At 47.3% G+C, this 24918-nt stretch overlaps 4 protein-coding genes across 4 annotated transcripts in view; 2 read left to right on the top strand and 2 right to left on the bottom strand.

Annotated features, from left to right (window-relative positions):
* LOC118078417 (uncharacterized) overlaps positions 1-10843 on the bottom strand; it is a 295133-nt gene extending 284290 nt beyond the window's left edge. Inside the window, exons 1-4 of the mRNA XM_088668903.1 lie at positions 10525-10843; positions 3746-4239; positions 3461-3542; positions 3093-3175 (exon numbers count right to left, since the gene is read on the bottom strand). Coding sequence (XP_088525029.1) covers positions 3093-3175; positions 3461-3542; positions 3746-4174 — 594 coding nt within the window. The 5' untranslated portion in view covers positions 4175-4239; positions 10525-10843. The remainder of the gene's footprint in view (positions 1-3092; positions 3176-3460; positions 3543-3745; positions 4240-10524) is intronic.
* Positions 1-14600, top strand: part of LOC118085605 (zinc finger and SCAN domain-containing protein 31) — a 43191-nt gene extending 28591 nt beyond the window's left edge. Inside the window, exon 5 of the mRNA XM_088668968.1 lies at positions 14479-14600. The gene's annotated coding sequence lies outside the window, so the exon portion shown is untranslated. The remainder of the gene's footprint in view (positions 1-14478) is intronic.
* LOC132592076 (uncharacterized) overlaps positions 1-16744 on the top strand; it is an 80990-nt gene extending 64246 nt beyond the window's left edge. The window contains exon 10 of the mRNA XM_088668974.1: positions 15689-16744. Within this exon, the coding sequence (XP_088525100.1) occupies positions 15689-16729 (1041 nt within the window). The 3' untranslated portion in view covers positions 16730-16744. The remainder of the gene's footprint in view (positions 1-15688) is intronic.
* LOC148686099 (uncharacterized) overlaps positions 1-24918 on the bottom strand; it is a 580325-nt gene that overhangs the window by 213774 nt on the left and 341633 nt on the right. The window lies entirely within an intron of this gene.

Here is a 24918-nt window from a genome sequence, read left to right as displayed (position 1 = left end):
TGGCTTCTCCTCCCTGGGGATTTTGTTGTGCTCCCCCTTGTTCTTGATTTCCAATTCTTCAGAATCTGCAATGGAGACAAAAAGGGAGTAGAGCTAGGAACAAATGGAGCCCCCAATTAATGGAATAATGCTAGTTAAATGTATTTTTAAATCGGGCTGCAATAGTGGGGTATGTCTGGGAGGAGAGAAGCAGGGGGAGCCCCAATTACAGTAGTTCTGGGTAGGGGGAGGTATGGCTTGGGAGGAGGGACAGGCCAGGAAAGGGGCACACGGCCCAGGCAGTTAGTGACTCTGGTGTGAGCCAGCCCCTCCTCCAACCTAGGGAATTGGGGTTGTCGTATCAGCCAGCCCTCAGGTCTGCAACTGCTGCTGTTGAACACCAGGTCCGCCCAGAATATAATCACCCTCATCCACGATTTGATTGTGGATGAGGAGGCTGATCTGTCTTGCATCACTGAGACCTGGGTGGGTGAACATCGTGGAGTTGGTCTCACCCAGTTATGCTCATAATAATAATTTATTATTTATACCCCGCCCATCTGGCTGGGTATCCCCAGCCACTCTGGGCAGCTTCCAACAGAAATATTAAAATACAATAATTTATTAAACATTAAAAGCTTCCCTAAACAGGGCTGCCTTCAGATGTCCTCTAAAAGTCTGGTAGTTGTTTTTCTCTTTAACATCTAGTGCAGGCATCCCCAAACTGCGGCCCTCCAGATGTTTTGGCCTACAACTCCCATGATCCCTAGTTAACAGGACCAGTGGTCAGGGATGATGGGAATTGTAGTCCAAAACATCTGGAGGGCTGAAGTTTGGGGATGCCTGATCTAGTGGGAGGGTGTTCCACAGGGTGGGTGCCACTACCGAGAAGGCCCTCTGCCTGGTTCCCTGTAACTAGGCTTCTCATAGCGAGCGAACCGCCAGAAGGCCCTCGGCACTGGACCTCAGTGTCCGGGCAGAATGATGGCGGTGAAGACGCTCCTTCAGATGGATCAGAAACTTCAGCTGTTGCAGAATTCAGTGGCCAGGTTGCTCACTGGAGGAAGGTTTCAGCATATGACACCAATCCTGGTGACCCGGAAACTACAACTAATCCAGAATGCGGCAGCTAGACTGGTGACTGGGAGCGGCCGCCGAGACCACATAAGACCGGTCCTGAAAGACCTACATTGGCTCCCAGTACGTTTCCGAGCACAATTCAAAGTGTTGGTGTTGACCTTTAAAGCCCTAAACGGCCTCGGTCCGGTATACCTGAAGGAGCGTCTCCACCCCCATCGTTCTGCCCAGACACTGAGGTCCAGCTCCGAGGGCCTTCTGGCGGTTCCCTCGCTGCGAGAAGCCAAGTTACAGGGAACCAGGCAGAGGGCCTTCTCGGTAGTGGCACCCACCCTGTGGAATGCCCTCCCACTAGAGGTCAAAGAGAACAACAATTACCAGACCTTTAGAAGGCATCTCAAGGCAGCCCTGTTTAGGGAAGCTTTTAATGTTTGATGGATTTCTGTATTTTAGTGTCTTGTTGGAAGCCGCCCAGAGTGGCTGGGGGAACCCGGCCAGATGGGAGGGGTATAAATAATAAATTATTATTATTATTATTATTATTACTACTACTACTACTACTACTACTACTACTGCACTAGCTACCAAATAGTTTCTGGGCCCAAGTCAAAGTGCTGGTTTTGACCTATAAAGCCTTAAACGGCTCAGGACCACAATGCCTCAAGGACTGCCTCTTTCCATATGAACCTCCCCAGACCCTAAAATCATCTTCTGAAGCCCTTCTTCGTGTGCCTCGAGTTTGGTTCCCAGGTGTTGGTAGGGGGTGCTGTTGAGCTGTATGAAAATATATGCAGTTCGTCACAGAGGTATTTTTTGAATTTCCAGCCAGATAGGACGATCCCACAGGGAGCCTTACCAAGAGAGGCCACGATCCCACAATTCTCCTCCATGACATCCTTATGCAGAGCTCTCTGGTCAGGATCCAGCAACGCCCACTCCTCGTCCGTGAAACGAACAGCGACATCTTCAAAGCACACTGGACCCTAAAAGAAAAAGGGAAATGTCCTCCTCTGAGACAGCAGAAATATGATCTGCTACGCAATGCTCTGTTGTTTCCTTCCTCTTAATGGCTGTGTTGTTTTAATGTGATTCTTTTCCTTCCCACTTTAATTATGGAAGTTTCTTTTGACGAAGGAATTCTTTTATTAGGCATTCAATTCCCCCCCCCCCACTCTCCCCATGCGCTGTTCTGGGGAGGGAACTTCAAGGGGAGGAGTGGGGGGGCAGTTCCCTTTGTGCAGCTGATGGGGCTGGTTAGGTGAATCCCGGCCACTGTTAGTTATGTTTTCTCCAAAGCTTAGAAAGCCTATTTTAGCAGTCCATGGCCAATGTAGAAATAAAGCAGTAACTACAAATGAATCCTACTGGAAACATTCAGAAGTCTGGCATGACAGTTACATGGGCAGGAAATCCCACAGTTCACAGCTGGAGTTAACTCTTTCTTAGCAAGAACATGATATTCTCAGACTTGGCTGAGTTTCAGACCTAAAAAGAACAGCAGCTCATTCCCTGAGTGTCTTCCTCCACAAAATCGGCTGACAAGAGTGAAGGCCCCCAGCTCCCCAGAGCTTTCCAAGTCCCCTCCTCTCTGGGGTTTCTTGAAAGTGATCCAACAGTGCGCCAGAGTGCAGCCTGCCTTTGCTCCTCCATTGTCAGACATCTCCTGGCTCTGAGAGACAAACAAGGAGGGTGGCTTCTGGCAGAAGGAGAGGGAGCCACCGGTGGCTCCTCCTTCTCCTGACTCACCTCTGCCTCTCCACCTCCCTCCTCCCTCTCACCTCCTTCCTCTTCTGCCTCTGATTCTGGGCGGCATTCTGCCACAGAGTCTCCCAGCTCACTAAGCCCTGTTACCCCACACCTTCTCCCTCTTCTCCCTCTGACCACTCATCCTTGTTCCACCTCCACTCCCTGGGCTCTGAGCCATCTTCCCTTCCCGGTTCCCCGGCTGCTTCCTCCCACCATTCCTCTGTGCCCAACCAGTCCATGACATTGCTCCATCCCTCGGCCTCTGTCCCCACAAGGCAGCTTCCCCTGACCTGATCTGGTTCCACAGCCGCTGTTTCCCTTCTGCCCCCATGAAAAGGTGAATAAGGAGGTCTTGCTGGCTTCATTCTGTCACCTGCAAAAGAAAAAAGGTAAGCAGGATGCCAGGAGTGCCTGCTTCTCTCACAGTAAGACTGGGCATCTCTAACCACCGATGGGCCTTTGAGAAAGCCTTAAGTGCTGAGAGCATTTGGACGTTTGTGCCCATTTCACATGTTAGTTGTGCAGAAATACATCTCCCCTCCTCTGTATCCTTGTTCCCAACAGTCCTCCCCAAAAAAAGAAGATGAAAAGAACCCAGAGATGCGTTGGAACACCAACAGAATGTGACCAAATGGAGAAAAACCACCTTCCTCCTTACCCAGCTGCCTCCCTCTGGTGTCCAACGGAGGCCTCTCTGCCTCACAGGAATCCAGGTCCATTGCTGCAAAGAGATCCTTTCCCTGAAAAAGAAACAAGGATTGAAAACAGAGAACGGGGAGAAATATTAGAAAGAGAATGAGGAATACAAAAAGTTTAGGAGTGGTAGATCTCATTCCATGGATGCCTTCCAGGAAAAAAATGGGCCATCGGGGGGGGAGCATTTTTGGATGTTCTCTGTCCTGTTTGGAGGCCTTGTGAGTATCCAGGGGAAAGTCTCTCTCACCTGCTTTCTCTCTGCCTTCTTTCTCTCCTCTGCCTGACTCAGGAGGAAACCTTCAGCCAGGGCCACCGCCTGGGAACTGGTCTCCGCTCCGCATTCCTTCACCCAGCTCTCCATCTCCGGGGGAAGGACAGCCAGGAACTGCTCCAAGATCACCAGGTCCAGCATCTCAGCTTTCGTGTGCCTTTCTGGCTTCAGCCACTGGTGGCAAAAGTGGTAGAGTCGGCTGCAAACCTCTCGGGGTCCTTTGGCCTCCTGGCAGCAGAACTGCCTCAACTGCTGTCTCTGCCCCTCTGAGCGGAGGGCGTCCTCCTCACCCAGGATCTTCTGCACAGAGTTTTCCCAGAATGCCCCACTGCTCCCAGTTTGGATGTCATGGCCTCTTCCTGCTTCAGGGCCAGCTGAGTGTTGATCATCCATCTGTGGTCTCATGAAGCCTCTGAGAGATCGGAAGGAAGCCTTTTGTCTTCTGTCTTAATTAGAAGCTCTAGCAAATCCTAGAAAGCAAATACATTGTTTTTGTTGTGTATTGAGTCAAAGGATTTTATATCTGTATTATTATTGTCTGTATTTGCATTAGGATAAAGTAACTGCCTTTTGGTCCCAGAGGGTACAGCTACTATTGGTTCATTTAAGCTGCTGTATTTGGATCCTCTGTCTTATTGGTTTCCTCCAAAAGGCAGCACTGTGATTGCGTGATATTGTTCCCTCCAAAATGTATCCCTTCCTAGCTAGTCCCCTGTCCCTATAAATGTAGCTTTCCTCTCCTCAGTCTTCAGTCTTGTTCACTTTAATAAAGAGCTGTTACTAGAGAACTGTCTCCAGCATGTTTTGTCAAGAGAGCTGAAATCACAAACCCCACGTCACAACAACTGGCGACGAGGATGGGATCCGGAATGCTGAGGAGCGGTTAAACACAACCCTGCCTCAGAGTCCGGATTGCAGCTGAGAACAAGACTCACTGGCCAGCTGAGAAGACGACCCTGCCCGCTAGGACAATGGAGAGTCCAAGGGTATTGGAGCCCTTCCAGCCATCAGAGCCCCACACCTGGGAAGACTACGTCGAACGCTTCGAGTTCTTCGCAGTGGCTCAAGGGATCACCGATGCCAGCAAAAGAAGGGCCACATTCCTGAGCTACTGTGGGCCCGAGACCTTCAAGCTAGCCAAGGCATTACTTGCTCCAGCTAAGCTGAGTGAGACATCTCTCCAAGATATTCTTGCCTGCCTAACAAGCCACTTGGCGCCTACTGAGACCAAGATGGCCCGGCGGATGGAGTTCCATAAGAGGCAGCAGCGTGCTGGGGAGTCTGTATCCACATTTCTGGCTGAACTCCGGAAGCTCGCTCAGCACTGCGGCTTCCAAAATCTGGAAGAGACTCTCCTGGATCGGTTTATTGGGGGTCTGAGCAGCAAGAAAGCCAGAAGACGCATCGTGGCTAAAGAAGAGGTTACCCTTGCTTCAGCCTTGAAGGAGGCCACCGCCACGGAGAATTATGAAAGAGAGGAGCTTGATGCCAGTCGCAAGGCCACTAAGCCACAGATAGAAGTTGCGCATGCCATGGACGAGCTAGAGGCTACTCCAAGCCAGAGCCCAGTCCGTGGGGTTGAGTCGGTGCGTCAGGCCTGCACAGTGCACAGAGATCGCCGAGGCAGTTGCCCAGGTTGTGGCGGAAACCATGAAAGGAAGAGTTGTCGTTTCAGGGATGCTATCTGTCGGACGTGCGGAAAGACGGGTCACATCGCCAGGGTCTGTAGATCAGCGGCGTCGGGAGCGACAGGAGCACCTAGACTGGAGCATCGCAGACCGCCCACAGCAACTCGTTTTCTAAAGGACTGCCACTACGTAACGGAGATCAATGGGAGGGCCGTGCAGTTTCCAGCGCAAGGCAAGGCACACGTCAAGGTGAAGATTGAGGGTCAGCAGTGCGACATGGAGGTGGACTCCGGATCTGCATTCACCATCGTGTCAGACCAGACCGCGAAGACATTCTTCCCCAGGGGTAAGTTGCCCCCTCTGGAGCCCTTTCCGGCAACCTTGCAGTCGTACTCAGCAGGCCGCATCCATGTTATGGGAATGTGTGCCGTGAGAGTACAGTTCCGGGACAAACAGGCTGTACTCAAACTGGTGATTGCGAAGGGCAGTCGCCCCAGTCTCCTGGGCACTGACTGGTTCCCTGCCCTGGGACTGAGTATCTCAGGGCTTAATTCAATCCAAACCTGCCCTGAGATGAGCGAGGTATTATGCAAGGAATTTGCTGGTCTCTTTAATGGAAAACTGGGTTGTTATAAAGGGCCCCCAGTTGACTTCGAGTTGGACCCCGGGGTGGCTCCAATCCGACTCAAACCAAGGCGAGTGCCATTTGCACTGCAACCCAAGATCGAGGCAGAGCTGGATAAATTGGTCAAGCAGGGAGTTCTCTCACCCGTGGACTCTGCTAAGTGGGAGACTCCAATCGTCACGCCCCTTAAAGCAAATGGGGAAGTCAGGATATGTGCAGATTACAAATGTACTATCAATAAGGCACTCAGGGGAAACTCATACCCCATTCCAGTCGTATCACATCTGTTGGCTAAACTGGCTGGGGGCAAGGTGTTCGCCAAAATTGACCTGGCACAAGCTTACCAACAGCTGCCAGTAACCCCACAATCAGCGGAAGCACAGACTATTGTCACACATAAAGGGGCGTTCAGAGTTAACAGATTACAGTTCGGAGTTTGTGTGGCCCCAGGGATTTTTCAAGGGCTCATGGAACGCCTGTTAAGAGGTCTGCCGGGGGTCTTGCCATTTTTTGATGACGTTTTGATTGCTGGAAAAGACCCACAGGAACTGGTTGCGCGTGTCCGTGCAGTGTTGCTCAAGTTCAAGGAGGTGGGGTTGCAACTGAAAAAGGAAAAATGCAGTTTTGGGGTGCCAACGGTGGATTTCTTGGGGTTTAAAATTGATGCATCAGGCATCCACCCCACAGATGCTAAGATTAAGGCCATCATCGAGGCACCACGACCACAGAACAAGACGGAGTTGCAGTCATTCCTGGGACTTATTAACTTTTATCATTCGTTCTTACCCCAGAAAGCTTCGGTAGCTGAACCATTACATAGACTATTGCAGTTAAAGAATGTGTGGCGATGGGGGCGGGAGCAGCAGAAGGCTTTTGACTCCTTGCGAGGAATGCTGAGTAGCAGGAGCGTCCTTGCTCATTATGATGAGTCAAAGCCGCTGGTCCTGGCATGTGATGCCTCTCAATACAGTCTGGGGGCTGTGCTGAGTCATAGGGAACCGGATGGGTCGGAAAAGCCCATCTCTTTCTATTCCCGTACGTTGTCGCCCACGGAGCGCAACTATGCTCAAATTGATAAAGAGGCACTGGCTATTGTGTCCGGAATCAAAAGGTTCTATGATTATTTGTACGGTCGCCAATTCTCCATTGAAACGGACCACAAACCACTGTTAGGGTTGTTCAACCCAAACAAACAAACGCCACAAATTCTCTCCCCCAGAATGTTGCGTTGGTCAATATTCCTGAATGGGTTCCAGTACACCTTGACCCATGTGCCGGGGAAACAATTGTGCCATGCTGATGCGCTGAGTCGCTTGCCCCTTCCTGGCGGGAGCAATGAGGATCCTGCTCCGGCGGAGCACATTATGATGCTAGAAACACTTCCGGGGGCTCCTGTAACAGCTACGGATATAGCTGAGAAAACGAGGAAAGATGCTGTTCTCTCCCGTGTGCTCACTTGGGTGGGGAGGGGGTGGCCAGGTGGTCCGCATGAAGAAAAATTCAGGCCTTATGCGACAAGGCAGCACGAATTGTCCATGCATAAGGGTTGTCTCCTATGGGGAGATAGGGTGATCATCCCAGCACCACTGAGAAACAGGGTTCTTGAGACGCTTCACATGGGACACCCGGGAATGGTCAGGATGAAGTCGCTAGCCCGATGTTATGTGTGGTGGCCTGGAATGGACCAGAACATAGAACAATGGGTACGAACATGCAAGGCATGCCAAGAGGTGCGGCCAGAAGTGGCCAGAGCACCAGTCCACTGGTGGGAGCAGTCCAGGACTCCCTGGAGCCGGCTGCACATAGATTTTGCGGGGCCATTCCAAGGGAAGGTCTTTTTGGTTATCGTTGATGCATATTCCACATGGTTAGAAGTGGCGATGGTCCCTAGCATGGCATCAGCTGCCGTAATCAAGGTGTTGAGGCAGCTGTTTGCTACCCACGGGTTACCTGAGACCATTGTATCAGATAATGGGGCAGCTTTTGTATCCCAAGAATTCAGGGCATTCTTGGCTGATAACTTCATAAGAGGGGTCACATCCGCGCCCTTTCACCCATCCTCCAATGGGCAGGCTGAGCGCATGGTAAGAACAGCCAAAGAATCCATTGCGCGCTTAATGGAGGGTAACTGGTCGGCTCGCATTGCGCGAATGTTATTTTTGCAGCATGCGACGCCGTGTACTGCGACGGGCAAGTCGCCAGCCGAGCTGCTCTTAGGTAGAAGACTGGTAACGGTGCTGGATTATGTCCACCCAGATAAAATGCCAAACCGTAATTCAAGAGCAACCCCCCAGGCTGAGACTGACACAACAAGGTATCTCGCCCCTGAAGATCTGGTCTGGGTGAGGAACTATTCACGAGGTCCGCGGTGGGTGGCTGGTGTGATCACCCGGGCTAGTGGACCTGTGTCCTATTATGTGACCTTGGAAAATGGGCAAGTTTGGAAGAGACATATAGATCAGCTGAGGCGCCGGGCGCTCAGCAGGGAGGAGTCAGATAATTCATCCCTGGCTAATGACGCACAGCTGCGAGACCAGAGTGAAAATGGTCCAGAGGTGCAGTCACCAGGGGCTTCAGCAAATGAACCAGGGTCTGCTAGTCCTCATGATGACGAGGTACAGGTCGGGGACCCTGAGATGTCTGGGACTCCATCTGTTCCTGATGAAACCCCTATAGCAGCCCCTCCACCACAGGTAACACCCAATCCAGAACCTGCAACACCTGTTGTCAGGAGATCAGGTAGAAGTTGTAGGACCCCACAGTACCTGAGGGATTACGTCTGCTGTGCTCACTAGGGGGGGAGGGGTGTTGTGTATTGAGTCAAAGGATTTTATATCTGTATTATTATTGTCTGTATTTGCATTAGGATAAAGTAACTGCCTTTTGGTCCCAGAGGGTACAGCTACTATTGGTTCATTTAAGCTGCTGTATTTGGATCCTCTGTCTTATTGGTTTCCTCCAAAAGGCAGCACTGTGATTGCGTGATATTGTTCCCTCCAAAATGTATCCCTTCCTAGCTAGTCCCCTGTCCCTATTAATGTAGCTTTCCTCTCCTCAGTCTTCAGTCTTGTTCACTTTAATAAAGAGCTGTTACTAGAGAACTGTCTCCAGCATGTTTTGTCAAGAGAGCTGAAATCACAAACCCCACGTCACAACAGTTTTGTTAGAGAATTTGTAGGTCAGGAGAGGAAAAAGGTTCCGTTAGCAAGCATGGATGAGTCTTGCTACAAACCAGGACTGGATGGCACAACAGCCCACACCATGAGATCTTCTGAAGGAGAAGGGGGGGGGAGGAGGAGGAGGAGGAGGAGACGAAGAAGAAGAAGAAGAAGAAGAAGAAGAAGAAGAAGAAGAAGAAGAAGAAGAAGAAGAAGAAGAAGAAGAAGAAGAAGAAGAAGAAAGCAGCCTCTAGCCCTCCTAGAAGGAAGATTGCAATACAAGATGTGGAGGCAACAGAATTTATTTCTGTAAGATGAATCAGCCTGGTCTCTCCAGCCTTCCAGTCAGTGCATGAAGTCAGAACTGACTGACAAGGGAGTCATTTGTATATTGTGAAAAATGGCTCTAGTGGGGGTCCTCACTTGGGGGTCCTCAGGAGTTGCTCTCCCCCACCCCCACTTCAGAGCACATTTCTCCCCTGTTTCTGTCTCCTTTTCTTGCACTTGGACTCTCAGCTGCTCTCAAGGCAGACTCCTCGGGTGGGGTCCCTTTTTCTTTGGTCAGAAGGCCAAGTGGGCGGGGCCAAAGACATAAAATCATAGAGTTGGAAGAGACCACAAGGGCCATCCACTCAAGCCCCCTGCCAAGCAGGAAATTATGACATCTGCCTTGAAATTTAGGCGAGTAAGTTATTATTATTATTATTACACACAGCCATACCAAGGTCCCTGGAGGATCGGTGAGTAGCAGCGCCCATTTCCAGCTTGGTTGGTTTCCCAGCAAGAATCCCTTTGGGACAGAGAGGATGTGGTCCTGGGATGCCATGCTCTGGGTGCGAGGGGATTGCTGCAGTGGCCTCCGTGTGGAGCTGCCCTTGGAGACGACGGGGAAACTGGTCCGCAATGCAGCAGCCAGACTATGGGCTGGGACCCCTCTCTTCATTCCTGGCCTTTCTCTCCCACATTTCCTCCCTCCCTCCTCCTAGTGGGTATTTTAATTGGGGGGGGGCTAGTCCTCCTCCTGTCCAGCCTTGGAAAACCATTTGCACATGTTCCCTCTGTTGTGCAATGACGCTGAGCGATGTCACACAGAGTTAAAGTCCTAGGGACTCCTTTGTTTGAAGAAGGGAGATTTGGGGGGAGTTTGGGATCCTCTGATCTCCAGGAAGGAGAGCCTTGCAGACCTCGCCCCCCCTCCTTGGCAGGACCCTCTCCTCCCTGACTTGCCCCCCCCCACTGCATGAGCAAATCAGGCCCCCTAGGCATCCTCCCCTGCCTCAGCCCTGGGACACCCCCCCCGTCTCCCCACTGCACCCTCTGGGGGGGGGGGGAGAGGAGACTCACCCGACCATCCCAGGAGTGAAGGGACAGCGATGCAGCCCTTGCAGGAGAGACACCAAAGCAGGAAAGGAGGACTGGGGAGGGAGGGGGGAGGGAGGGGGGAGGGGGAGGGAGGGGCCTTGGCTCTGGAGGACCCGGACCCCCCCCCGATTCCTGTCCGCTCTAGGAAGGCAGCTCGCTTCCCTTTAACCCTTGCAAAGCCGAGTCCACCCGGCTCAGCCCTCTCCTCTCCCTTTGCAGAACCTGACCTGATCCCGGCCAGCGAGGGGTCTCCCTAATCGGCCTCCGTTGCTGAACTGCAGAAAGTGGGGGGAAGTGACCAAACAGGGGAGCAACTCGGGAGGAGTGTGGCGCATGCGCAACCGCCTCCCTCCTCGTTGGGCATCCCAGAGGGGGGGGGCTTGTGCTCGGCCAGAGCAGCTTCTCTTCGGGGCCACGCCCCCTCTCCACACATACACGATTGATTGATTGATTGAGTTAATGGACATGTTTCAAAGTCAATAAGCTCCTGGCGGGGGCCTTCCTCGCCACCCGCTAGCTCCAGCCCTGATCCTGGGGTCATCTAGTCCAACCCCCTGCAATGCAGGAATCTCAGCTAAAGCATCCATGGCAGATGGCCGTGCGGTCTGTGCTTAGAAACCTCCAAGGAAGGAGAGTCCACCACCTCCCAAGGGAGACCTTTCTCCTGCGGGTCCTGAGTTCTAGCCCTGCTGAAATAATCACACTGGCTACCAAGGAGGTACCAAGCGAAGTTCAAAATAAGTAAATTAATAATAATAAAAATAATAATATATACCCCACCTATCTGGCTGGGTTTCCCCAGGCACTCTGGGCGGCTTATAACCAAACATAAAAAATACATTAAAACATCAGTCTTTAAAAACTTCCCTATACTGGACCGAGGCCGTTTAGGGCTTTAAAGGTCAGCACCAACACTTTGAATTGTGCTCGGAAACGTACTGGGAGCCAATGTAGGTCTTTCAGGACCGGTGTTATGTGGTCTCAGTGGCTGCTCCCAGTCACCAGTCTAGCTGCCGCATTCTGGATTACTGTCATTGCAGTTTCCGGGTCACCTTCAAAGGTAGCCCCACGTAAAGCGCATGGCAGTAGTCCAAGTGGGAGATAACCAGAGCATGCACCACTGTGGTGAGACAGTCCGTGGGCAGGGAAGGTCTCATCCTGCGTACCAGATGGAGCTGGTAGACAGCTGCCCTGGACACAGAATTGACCTGCGCCTCCATGGACAGCTGTGAGTCCAAAATGACTCCCAGGCTGCGCACCTGGTCCTTCAGGGGCACAGTTACCCCATTCAGGACCAGGGAGTCCCCCACACCTACCTGCCCTCTGTCCCCCACAAACAGTACTTCAACTTCAATCCGTTAGCCGCCATCCATCCTCCAACCGCCTCCAGACATTCACACAGGACCTTCACCGCCTTCACTGGTTCTGATTTAAAAGAGAGGTAGAGCTGGGTATCACCCGCATACTGATGAACACCCAGCCCAAACTCCCAGCGGCTGCATGTAGATGTTAAAAAGCATGGGGGAGAGGACAGAGCCCTGAGGCACCCCACAAGTGAGAGCCCAGGGGTCTGAACACTCATCCCCCACCACCACTTTCTGAACACGGCCCAGGAGGAAGGAGCGGAACCACTGTATGACAGTGCCCCCAGCTCCCAACCCCTCTAGACGGTCCAGAAGGATGTTATGGTCGATGGTGTCAAAAGCCGCTGAGAGATCCAGCAGGACTAGGAAGCAGCTCTCACCTTCGTCCCTAGCCTGCCAGAGATCATCAACCAGTGCGACCAAGGCAGTTTCAGTCCCATGATGAGGCCTGAACCCCGACTGGAAGGGATCCAAATGGTCCGCTTCTTCCAGGCGTGCCTGGAGTTGTTCAGCAACCACCCGCTCAATCACCTTGCCCAAAAATGGAAGATTTGAGACTGGGCGATAGTTGGCCATATTGGCTGCATGTAAAGATGGTTTTTAAAAAAGCAGTTTAATAACCGCCTCTTTCAGTGGGTCAAACCTTCTTTTGGCCACGCTGAAGAGACCCACCAAGTGCCCCCTCACACACCCCAACCATGAGCGAAGTAGCACCCGCACGCTCTCTCTCCCACTCGTGTCTTCTCCTGAGTGGTTCCCCCCTCCAGCACTACCCACCAATGGGGGGGGGAGAGAGGGAGAAGGGCTGCCTTTCATCCGCTCCCTCCTGGATCTGGCAGGGGTGGGGGGGTGGGAGAAAAAGCCAACTCAATGGGTCCATGGTGACGGAAGTCACATACCCCACTGCCCTGCACTGTACACCTGCCAGTGCCCTAAGGCCTGAAGGTGCGGAAAACTCTCTGCTTGGGACATTTCCCCTAATTTTCCCTAACCCTAATCCCTAATCCTACCTCTAAACCACAAACCCAATCCTTAACCCTTAACCCTTTCCCTAAAACTAATCTCTAACCATGCAACCCTTACAACCCAAACCCAAACTCTAACTGTAACCTTCCTAGGAGCCTGGGTCCCTTAAGCCCACTCCCCCCACAAGTTGAGGGGAATTCCAATTCAAATGGGGGGTGGGCCATGTCATGTGACTGATTTTGTGGGGCACGGCTTATGTGCTTCCCCATATTTTATTCGAATTGGCACCCCTGCCAAACCAGTTTTATTTAGAGATGTGTGGAGTGGGGGTGAACTTTCAAAAGACACCCTACCACTTTCTGAATTGGAGGCACTCAAGGGTTAACGCAGACATGCCCAGCATGGTAGCACTGTCATCAAGTCATAGAATCAGAGAGTTGGAAGAGACCACAAGGGCCATCCAGTCCAACCCCCTGCCAAGCAGGAAACACCACCAAAGCATTCCTGACATATGCCTATCAAGCCTCTGCTTAAAGACCTCCAAAGAAGGAGACTCCACCACAAACCTTGGCAGCAAATTCCACTGCCGAACAGCTCTTACTGTCAGGAAGTTCTTCCTAATGTTTAGGTGGAATCTTCTTTCTTGTAGTTTGAATCCATTGCGCCGTGTCCGCTTTTCTGGAGCAGCAGAAAACAACCTTTCTCCCTCCTCTATATGACATCATTTTATATATTTGAACATGGCTATCATATCACCCCTTAACCTTCTCTTCTCCAGGCTAAACATACCCAGCTCCCTAAGCCGTTCCTCATAAGGCATTGTTTCCAGGCCTTTGACCATTTTGGTTGCCCTCTTCTGGACACGTTCCAGCTTGTCAATATCCTTCTTGAACTGTGGAACTTCCTTCCCTGGGAGGAAGACCTTTCATTGCCTACAGACAGCCACCCCAATCTTAAACAACTCCTCACCCACAATAATACAACCACCAGACTTAACATGGACACTGGTACCAGAGCCTGCAATAAACCCAGATGCCAACTTTGCTGCCACATACACCCGGGCAACACCATCACTGGCCCCAACAACATCCAACATACCATCTCAGGACTATTTAATTGCTCATTCTCTAACATTGTGTATGCCATCAAATGCCAATGGTGCCCTTCAGCTCTCTATATTGGACAAACAGGCCAACCCTGACGCCAAAGGATTGTTGTTGTTTAGTCGTTTAGTCGTGTCCGACTCTTCGTGACCCCATGGACCATAGCACGCCAGGCACTCCTGTCTTGCACTGCCTCCCGTAGTTTGGTCAGAGGAGGCCAAAGGATAAATGGACATAAATCTGACATCAGGAATCACAAGACAGAGATTCTCTCCTCCCCTTGAAGTTCCCTCCCCAGAACAGCGCATGGGGAGAGTGGGGGGGGGGAATTGAATGCCTAATAAAAGAATTCCTTCATAAAAAGGAACTTCCATAATTAAAGTGGGAAGGAAAAGAATCACATTAAAACAACACAGCAATTAAGAGGAAGGAAACAATAGAGCATTGTGTAGCAGATCATATTTCTGCTGTCTCAGAGGAGGACCTTTCCCTTTTTCTTTCAGGGTCCAGTGTGCTTTGAAGATGTCGCTGTTCATTTCACGGAGCAGGAGTGGGCGTTGCTGGATCCTGACCAGAGAGCTCTGCATAAGGACGTCATGGAGGAGAATCGTGGGATCGTGGCCTCTCTTGGTAAGGCTCCCTGTGGGATTGTCCTATCTGCCTGGAAATTCAAAACGGATCTCTATGTACTTCCCAGATTGTGATGGAACTTCCAAGACCCCCACAGCTCACCTTGAATGGAGGACTGTCAACTTTCTTCTCCCTGAATGATCTTCCTACAGTTATGCTTTTTCAAACAATTATCAGGCTGGTCTGAAGTGCCCTGGCCATTTTAAATGTCAGCTTTGGAGTTGTTAGGGAAGTTGAAGTAGCTTTTGTCAGTATTTCTGTTTTTATTTTTGCTCCTCTCAGTCTTGGGTTGACCAAAGAGACGACTGACACTGGAAATAAAGGGGATTCTATGATGGGGCCAAACAAAATCCATCCCAAGGAAGAGCTAGGCTTTTCGAATCTCAGGTTCCCATAAATCTGTCAATGTCTGTCAATAAAGGCAATGAACTCACATCTAATTTCCTTCAGTTCTTCTGCTACCGCATGCATTAATTAGCATTATTCAATAATTGGTGGCTGTATTTTTCCTGACGTTCCAGTCCTTTTCTCTCTTCATTGCAGATAGTGATGATTTGGAAGTCAAGAACATGGATGACCACGACAAAATTCCTGCCGTGGAGAAGCCACATATATATTTGGAGCGTGGAAAGAGCTTCAGTCAAAGCTCCCGTTCCAATTCCTCTCAAATAAATCCCATTTTGAAGAAATACTATCGGTGCTTGGAATGTGGGAAGAACTTCTGTCAGAAGGAAAATCTCACTTCCAAACAGAAATGTCACAGTGGGGAGAAGCCAAAATTGTGAGAAGAGATTCACACAGAAGGAAAATCTCAGCTCCCATCAAATAATTCATACAGGGGAGAAACCATATCACTGCTTAGAATGTGGGAAGAGCTTTACTACAAAGAAAGAATTCTGTCGGCATCAGAGAATTCACAGTGCGGAAAAACCATTTAAATGCCACGATTGTGGAGAACGTTTCAGTAAGAGAGCTCATCTCACTTGTCATCAAAGAATTCATGCAGAGAAACCGTATCAGTGTGTGGAATGTGGGGAAAGCTTCAGGATGAGTTCAGATCTCATTTTGCATCAAATAATTCACACAGGGGAGAAACTGTATCAGTGTGTGGAATGTGGAAAGAGTTTCAGTACAAGCTCCAATCTCACTACCCATCAAAGGATTCATACAGGGGAGAAACCCTATCAGTGTGTGGAATGTGGAAAGAGCTTCAGAACAGGCTCCCATCTCGATACCCATCAAAGAATTCACAAAGGGGAGAAACCCTTTCAGTGTGTGGAATGTGGAAAGAGCTTCAGTGACAGCCGGAATCTCACTTCCCATCAAATAATTCATACAGGGGAGAAACCCTATCAGTGTATGGAATGTGGAAAGAGCTTCATTCGAAAGGCCAACCTCACTTCCCATGAAAGAATTCACACAGGGGAGAAACCCTATCATTGTGTGGAATGTGGAAAGAGCTTCAGTCAGAGCGACACTCTCACTTCTCATCAAAGAATTCATACAAGGGAGAAACCCTATCAGTGTGTGGAATGTGGAAAGAGCTTCAGTAGGAGCTCCTCCCTAAATTCCCACCAAAGAATTCATACAGGGGAGAAACCCTATCAGTGCGTGGAATGTGGAAAGAGCTTCAGTACGAGCTCCCATCTCACTAAGCATCAGAGAATTCACACAGGGGATAAACACTATCAGTGCATGGAATGTGGAAGGAGCTTCAGTCAGAGCCACAGTCTCACTTCCCATGAAAGAATTCACACAGGGGAGAAACCCTATCAGTGTTTGGAATGTGGAAAGAGCTTCAGTCAGAGCGCCACTCTCACTTCTCATCAAAGATTTCATACAAAGGAGAAACCCTATCAGTGTGTGGAATGTGGAAAGAGCTTCAGTAGGAGCTCCTCCCTAAATTCCCATCAAAGAATTCATACAGGAGAGAAACCCTATCAGTGCGTGGAATGTGGAAAGAGCTTCACTGATAGCTCCAATCTCACTTCCCATCAAAGAATTCATACAGGGGAGAAACCCTATCAGTGCGTGGAATGTGGAAAGTGTTTCACCTCAAAGCAAAGTCTCACTTGCCATCAAAGAACTCATATTGGGGAGAATCATTTGATTGTGGTGTTGTAAGTGACTTCTAGTGTCATCTAGTCCAACCCCCTGCAATTTAGGAATCACAACTAAAGCCTTCCAACCTCTGCTGTAAAACCTCCATGGAAGGAGAGTCCACCACCTTCCAAAGGAGTCCATTCCACTGTATAACTGCTCCTATGGTCAAAACGTAAGGCGTTTAAACAGAGATTGGATGGCCATCTGTCATGGATGCTTTATGGATGCTCTATGGTTGTCTTCTTCTTTAGCGATCACTCGTAGCCGAGTAATTCTTGCGTGTACCAATCAATGAGCACTTTTGCCCATTTTGTGAACTCTATAGTGAAGAACGTTCGTGACTCATTTTACCCCTATTATCAAAATTCACACCCCTGCAATATTATCTGGAATTTCCCCCTGAAACATTACGTAAATTCATTTTGGAAGATTCTTTGAGCTCAGTATCCTACCTTAGCTATTAAAAAACATAAATCTCTTTTATTGAATAACATATTATAACAATTTGTCCTGCCCTCAGATGATGATATTGCTGATCTTTTGTTTGGAGTTGTGTTTCATACCTAAAATAATGATTAAACACAAAAAGTGGTGCGCAAAATAGACATCACCAGCAGAAGCTCTGAAGACTCCAGCAGCATCCAATAGAAAGGCAGATCTCCAAGGGCGGGGCCAAATTGTTACATCATCAACCACTGCCGCCAAAACGGCCCTTCTACCTCCAAAGCCCAAGCCCAAAGCCTCTCCCGGCGGCTGCATTAATAAACGCCTGGCAGCATTACGCAGTCGTTCATCATTTCCCCTAACACGCACTTGGAGGCACAGCGAGGGGTTTTTGCTTTTTAAATGGCAAAATTAACTGCGATAATAAGGAACCAATCTATTCAAAAGTTGAAAGAGGAGTGGAAATGCTTTGAGGAATACATGTTAAACACTGCTCAGGGAAAAAATACGCTGATATGTCTAGATTAAAATGTGTAGTATTATACAAAGTGAATAGATAGAGTTAAAATTGAAATCCAAATGGAAGTGAAGAAATAGAGAGTATAGAATGCAAAGAATAAAGAATATATAGACAAATAAAAGGAAATCTATTTTTTTAAATAATATATTTATTAGGATTTTAAAGACATTTGAAAAATAGAAAACAGAAAAAGAAAATACAAATCACAAAAAATACAACAGTACAAAAAGTACAAAAAAGAAAAATATAAAGACAAAAAATTCTAACTTATAACCCTCATTGCGAATCTATTGACTACTTCCTCATTCCTCTCCTTCTGCAATTCTTTACATATCCTCTGTAGTAAACTCTAAGTCTTATATACTTTCTAGTTATTACTTTACTATTATCTTATTTCTATCTCTTTTACATCTTAAACTATTATATTCTATCCAAATCTTTCATCTTTATTAATTTATCATCAATTTCTAACGTTATTTATTTTACACCATTGTCTTATCTACAACCTCTATTTTATCTCCCTCACTTCCACTAATTTCTACTTTAAATAAATTTTAAATTTCTTCCAGTCTTCTTCCACTTCTTCTTCACTTCGATCTCGGAGTCTCCCAGTCAACTCAGACAGTTCCATGTAGTCTATCAATTTCTTCTTCCATTCGTCCACTGTTGGTATTTCTTCATTCTTCCAGTTCTTTGCAAGTAGAATTCTTGCCGCTGTTGTGGCATACAAAAAGAAAGTAACATCCTTCCTAGGTATATCCTCTCCCGTTATCCCAAGTAAGAAGGCCTCTGGTTTTTTAGCAAAGGTGTTTTCAACACTTTTTTCAGTTCATTATAAATCTTTTCCCAGAAGTCTCTCACTTGTGGAAGTCCACCACATGTGGAAGAAAGTTCTTTCTTGCTTTTTACATTTCCAACATTTATTATCATGTTTATGGTAAATCTTTGCTAACTTTTCCGGAGTCAGATACCATCTATACATCATTTTCATTAAATTTTCTTTTAACACTGTACATGCGGTAAATTTCATATTCTGTTTCCATAACCTTTCCCAGTCTTCCACCATGATGTTGTGTCCTACATCATTAGCCCATTTTAACATCACACACTTTGTTTGCTCGTCTTTCGTATGCCATTCCAACAATAAATTATACATTTTTGATAAATTCTTACTCTTTGAATCTAACAAATCTGTTTCCAATTTAGACTTTTTCATTTGAAAACCAACTTTTTTGTCCGTTTTATACATTTCATTAATTTGGTGGTATTGAAACCAATCATTTATCTTACTCTTCAACACCTTGTACGGTTTTAACTTAATCTGATCTCCTTCTTCCACCAAAATATCACTGTATTTCAACCATTTTGTTGACATATTCAATCTTTTCTGCATCTTAGCTTCTGCCGGTGAGATCCACCTGGGTGTTTTCGGCTCTAATAAGTCTTTATATCTATTCCATACATTATACAACGATTTTCTTATAATATGATTTTTAAAACCTTTATGGACCTTAACTTTGTCATACCATAAATATGCATGCCATCCAAACACATTGTCGTGTCCTTCCAAATCTAATACATCATCATTATCTAATGCAAACCACTCCCTTAACCAGCAAAAGGCTGCTGCTTCAAAATACAACTTCAAGTCTGGCAGGGAAAAGCCTCCTCTTTCTTTGGCATCTGTTAAGAGTTTATATTTAATTCTTGGCTTTTTTCCTTGCCATATGAACCTTGATAATACCTTTTGCCATTCTTTAAAACAATTAACATTGTCTACAATAGGTAATGCTTGAAATAAAAATAACATCTTTGGCAATACATTAATTTTTATAACAGAAATGCGGCCCATAATAGACAATTTCAGATTTGACCAACCTTCTAAATCATATTTTATCTCTTTCCATAATTTATCATAATTGTTTTTAAATAAATTAATATTCTTTGCAGTCATATTCACTCCCAGGTACCTCACCTTCTTCACAAATGTCAACCCTGTATTATTCTGGAGTTTATTGATTTCCTCTCCCGACAAATTTTTACTTAAGACTTTAGCCTTTATTTTATTTAACTTTAATCCTGCTAGCTGGCCGAACTCCTGAATCACTTCCAAAGCTTTAATTACACTTGTCTCTGGTTCTTGAAGAGTCAGTACTAGGTCATCAGTGAAACTAGGTCATCGGCGAACTAGGTCATCGGCGAATCTAGCAGGGGTGGAGTGAAGGGTGGTGGTAAGGGTGGAGGGGGGGATGGAGGACAAACTCAGCTTTAAAATGGACCGCCTTTGACTCTCAACGCCTACGGGTCTCACTGGTGCCAGAAGTGGACTTGTGGGGGGAGGGAGGGCAGAAGGACGGAATATATATTGTGTGTTTTTGTTTTGTTTTGTTTATACTAAAATCAATAATTTTTTTTTTAAAAAAAGCTGCTTCTGGCAAACCAGAGCAGCACATGGAAACAATGTTTACCTTCCCGCTGTAGCGGTTCCTATTTATCTACTTGCACTTTGACGTGCTTTCGAACTGCTAGGTTGACAGGACCTGGCACTGAGCAACAGGAGCTCACCCCGTCGCAGGGATTCGAACCACCAACCTTCTGATTGGCAAGCCCTAGGCTCAGTGGTTTAACCCACAGCACCACCTGCATCCTTAGAGACCAACTAAGTTTGTCCTTGGTATTGTTAAGTCTCGACCTCCAGACGCCCACACGTTTCAACGTTGAAGAGAAGTTTTATTTACCGTAACAAAATACAACAAGCTACAGTCTCAAGCCACGGCTCTCACTGACTTACGACTAGTCTGAAGACTCATCTGAGTCCTCAGCGTTGTTCCACCTCCCTTTATCCCTCTGTGGGAACCACACCTTCTTCCTTCTATTAAGTGACGTCAGCCTCCCCCTTTATTGTAATCCAGCCCTCCGTCTCTGCTTCACGCCGAGTGGATTATTAAGAGCTTCGGGAGAGCTGTTTCCTGATATCTCTCTAAACTGTTCACTCTGCTCCCCCTCTGCATTCCCCAATTCTGGGCCACCGTCCAAATCAGTCAGCTCTGAGTGTTCACTTGTTGACCCTATGCTGACAGGTATGAGCTTTCGTGTGCATGCACACTTCTTCAGATACACTGAAACAGAAGTCACCAGACCCTTATATATAGTGAGGGTGGGGAGGGGTATTACTCAGAAAGGTGGTGGGAATGGGTGATAGACTGATAGGTGTGGTAAACCTGTTGACGACTGTTAACGACTGCAATTGGTATTACAGGAAAAAGCAAGGGGTGAGATGGCCAAAGATAGCTATCTTTAGCCATCTGTTTTTTTTATTTATTTCATTTTTATTGTATTTGTCATTCAATTAAACTCGTTACAAATAAAAATATTTCACATAAATTACAGAGTATCATTTTTTATTTACATCTCTTAACTTTTATCCTCCTCTTATCAATTCCAAACATATGTACTTGTTCTTCCGAACCTGACTTCCTCGTTCTTCTCTCTTGGTTTTCTATTTTCTTTCCTCTCATTTTCTGCGCTTTAACCTTTCTTACACACGTGGCTTGAACCTTTCTTACACACGTGGCTTGAACCTTTCTTACACACGTGGCTTGAACCTTTCTTACACACGTGGCTTGAACCCCTTCATGGATCAATGCCTTGTCGTGGCGAAGGGGCTTGAATAACTCAGAGAAGCTATGAGCTATGCCATGCAGGGCCACCCAAGATGGACAGGTCATAGTGGAGAGTTTTGACTAAACGTGATCCACCTGGAGAAGGAACTGGCAAGCCACTCCAGTATCCCTGCCAAGAAAACTCCATGGACAAAGACAACAGGCATATAAAAGTTATGACGCTGGAAGATGAGCCCCTCAGGTCGGAAGGCGTCCAACATGCTACTGAGGAAGAGCGGAGGACAAGTACAAGTAGATTCAGAGCTGATGAAGCGGCTGGGCCAAAGCCGAAAGGACGCTCAGTTGCGGATATGCCTGGAAGCGAAAGGAAAGTCCGATGCTGTAAAGAAAAATATTGCATAGGAACCTGGAATGTAAGAACCATGAATAGAGGTAAGCTGGATGTGGTCAAAAATGAGATGACAAGAATAAATATCGACATCCTGGGCATCAGTGAACTAAAATGGAAGGGAATGGGCGAATTCAGTTCGGATGACTATCATATCTACTACTGTGGGCAAGAATCCTGTAGCAGAAATGGAGTGGCCCTCATAGTCAACAAAAGAGTGGCAAAAGCTGTAATGGGATGCAATCTCAAAAATGACAGAATGATCTCGATACGAATCCAAGGCAGACCTTTTAACATCACAGTAATCCAAGTTTATGCACCAACTACCGGTGCTGAAGAAAGTGAAATTGACCAATTCTATGAAGACCTACAACACCTTCTAGAAATGACACCAAAGAAGGATGTTCTTCTCATTACAGGGGACTGGAATGCTAAAGTAGGGAATCAAGAGATAAAAGGAACAACTGGCAAGTTTGGCCTTGGAGTTCAAAATGAAGCAGGGCAAAGGCTAATAGAGTTCTGTCAAGAGAACAAGCTGGTCATCACAAACACTCTATTCCAACAACACAAGAGACGACTCTACACATGGATATCACCAAATGGACAGCATCAAAATCAGATTGATTATATTCTCTGCAGCCAAAGATGGAGAAGCTCTATACAGTCAGCAAAAACAAGACCTGGAGCTGACTGTAACTCAGATCATCAGCTTCTTATAGCAAAATTCCAGCTTAAACTGAAGAAAGTAGGAAAAACCACTGGGCCAGTAAGATACAATCTGAATCAAATCCCTTATGAATACACAGTGGAAGTGAGGAACAGGTTTAAGGATTTAGATTTGGTGGACAGAGTGCCTGAAGAACTATGGATGGAGGCTCGTAACATTATACAGGAGGCAGCAATGAAAACCATCCCAAGGAAAAGGAAATGCAAGAAAGCAAAATGGCTGTCCAACGAGGCCTTACAAATAGCGGAGGAGAGGAGGCAAGCAAAATGCAAGGGAGATAGGGAAAGATACAGGAAACTGAATGCAGATTTCCAAAAAACAGCAAGGAGAGACAAGAGGGTCTTCTTAAATGAGCAATGCAAAGAAATAGAGGAAAACAATAGAATGGGGAAAACCAGAGATCTGTTCAAGAAAATTGGAGATATGAAAGGAACATTTCGTACAAAGATTACCATAATCAAGGACAAAAGTGGTAAGGACCTAACAGAAGCAGAAGACATCAAGAAGAGGTGGCAAGAATACACAGAGGAATTATACCAGAAAGATATGGAGATCTCGTACACCTCAGGTAGTGTGGTTGCTGACCTTGAGCCAGACATCTTGGAGAGTGAAGTCAAATGGGCCTTAGAAAGCATTGCTAATAACAAGGCCAGTGGAAGTGATGATATTCCAGCTGAACTGTTTAAAATTTTAAAAGATGATGCTGTTAAGGTGCTACACCCAATATGCCAGCAAGTTTGGAAAACTCAGCAATGGCCAGAGGATTGGAGAAGATCAGTCTACATCCCAATTCCAAAGAAGGGCAGTGCCAAAGAATGCTGCAACTACCGCACAATTGCGCTCATTTCACACGCTAGCAAGGTTATGCTTAAAATTCTACAAGGCAGGCTTAGGCAGTATGTGGACCGAGAACTCCCAGAAGTGCAAGCTGGATTTCGAAAGGGCAGAGGAACCAGAGACCAAATAGCAAACATGCGCTGGATTATGGAGAAAGCTAGAGAGTTCCAGAAAAACGTCTACTTTTGCTTCATTGACTATGCAAAAGCCTTTGACTGTGTCGACCACAGCAAACTATGGCAAGTTCTTAAAGAAATGGGAGTGCCTGATCACCTCATCTGTCTCCTGAGAAATCTCTATGTGGGACAAGAAGCTACAGTTAGAACTGGATATGGAACAACTGATTGGTTCAAAATTGGGAAAGGAGTACGACAAGGTTGTATATTGTCTCCCTGCTTATTTAACTTATATGCAGAATTCATCATGCGAAAGGCTGGACTAGATGAATCCCAAGCCGGAATTAAGATTGCCGGAAGAAATATCAACAACCTCAGATATGCAGATGACACAACCTTGATGGCAGAAAGCGAGGAGGAATTAAAGAACCTTTTAATGAGGGTGAAAGAGGAGAGCGCAAAATATGGTCTGAAGCTCAACATCAAAAAAACCAAGATCATGGCCACTGGTCCCATCACCTCCTGGCAAATAGAAGGGGAAGAAATGGAGGCAGTGAGAGATTTTACTTTCTTGGGCTCCTTGATCACTGCAGATGGTGACAGCAGTCACGAAATTAAAAGACGCCTGCTTCTTGGGAGAAAAGCAATGACAAACCTAGACAGCATCTTAAAAAGCAGAGACATCACCTTGCCGACAAAGGTCCGTATAGTTAAAGCTATGGTTTTCCCAGTAGTGATGTATGGAAGTGAGAGTTGGACCATAAAGAAGGCTGATCGCCGAAGAATTGATGCTTTTGAATTATGGTGCTGGAGGAGACTCTTGAGAGTCCCATGGACTGCAAGAAGATCAAACCTATCCATTCTTAAGGAAATCAGCCCTGAGTGCTCCCTGGAAGGACAGATCGTGAAGCTGAGGCTCCAATACTTTGGCCACCTCATGAGAAGAGAAGAATCCTTGGAAAAGACCCTGATGTTGGGAAAGATTGAGGGCACTAGGAGAAGGGGACGACAGAGGACAAGATGGTTGGACAGTGTTCTCGAAGCTACCAACATGAGTTTGACCAAACTGCGGGAGGCAGTGCAAGACAGGAGTGCCTGGCGTGCTCTGGTCCATGGGGTCACGAAGAGTCGGACACGACTAAACGACTAAACAACAACAACACACGTGGCAACAGAGTGGGGGTGCAATGTCAGAGTAGCAGCAGGAAGAGGAGGGCACCTGTGGCAGTGAGGGGCAGGAGACTGGGGAGGCCAATTCTGGATCCATATGTCCTTCCACAGGGGGGGCATTGGTTTCCGGGTGGGAGTTGATCATGGTAAGGGTTTGCCAAGCGTGCCTTCCTCTTAGCACATTTCTCCCTTGCGTCCTGAGTTCGAGTGTCTTCAAAGCCCATGACACCTTTGGTAAATGCTGTTCTCCAACTGGAGCGTTCACAGGCCGGTGTTTTCCAGTTGTCAGTGTTTATACTACATTTTTAAAGATTTGCCTTGAGACAGTCTTTAAACCTCTTTTGTTGACCAACAGCATTACGCTTTCCATTTTTAAGTTCAGAAT

This window comes from Zootoca vivipara, chromosome 4, assembly GCF_965207765.1.
Source record: "Zootoca vivipara chromosome 4, rZooViv2.hap1.1, whole genome shotgun sequence".
Taxonomy (NCBI): Eukaryota; Metazoa; Chordata; class Lepidosauria; order Squamata; family Lacertidae; genus Zootoca; species Zootoca vivipara.
The sequence above is the reverse complement of the archived record's forward strand: the minus strand, read 5'-3'. Positions and strand labels throughout refer to the sequence as shown.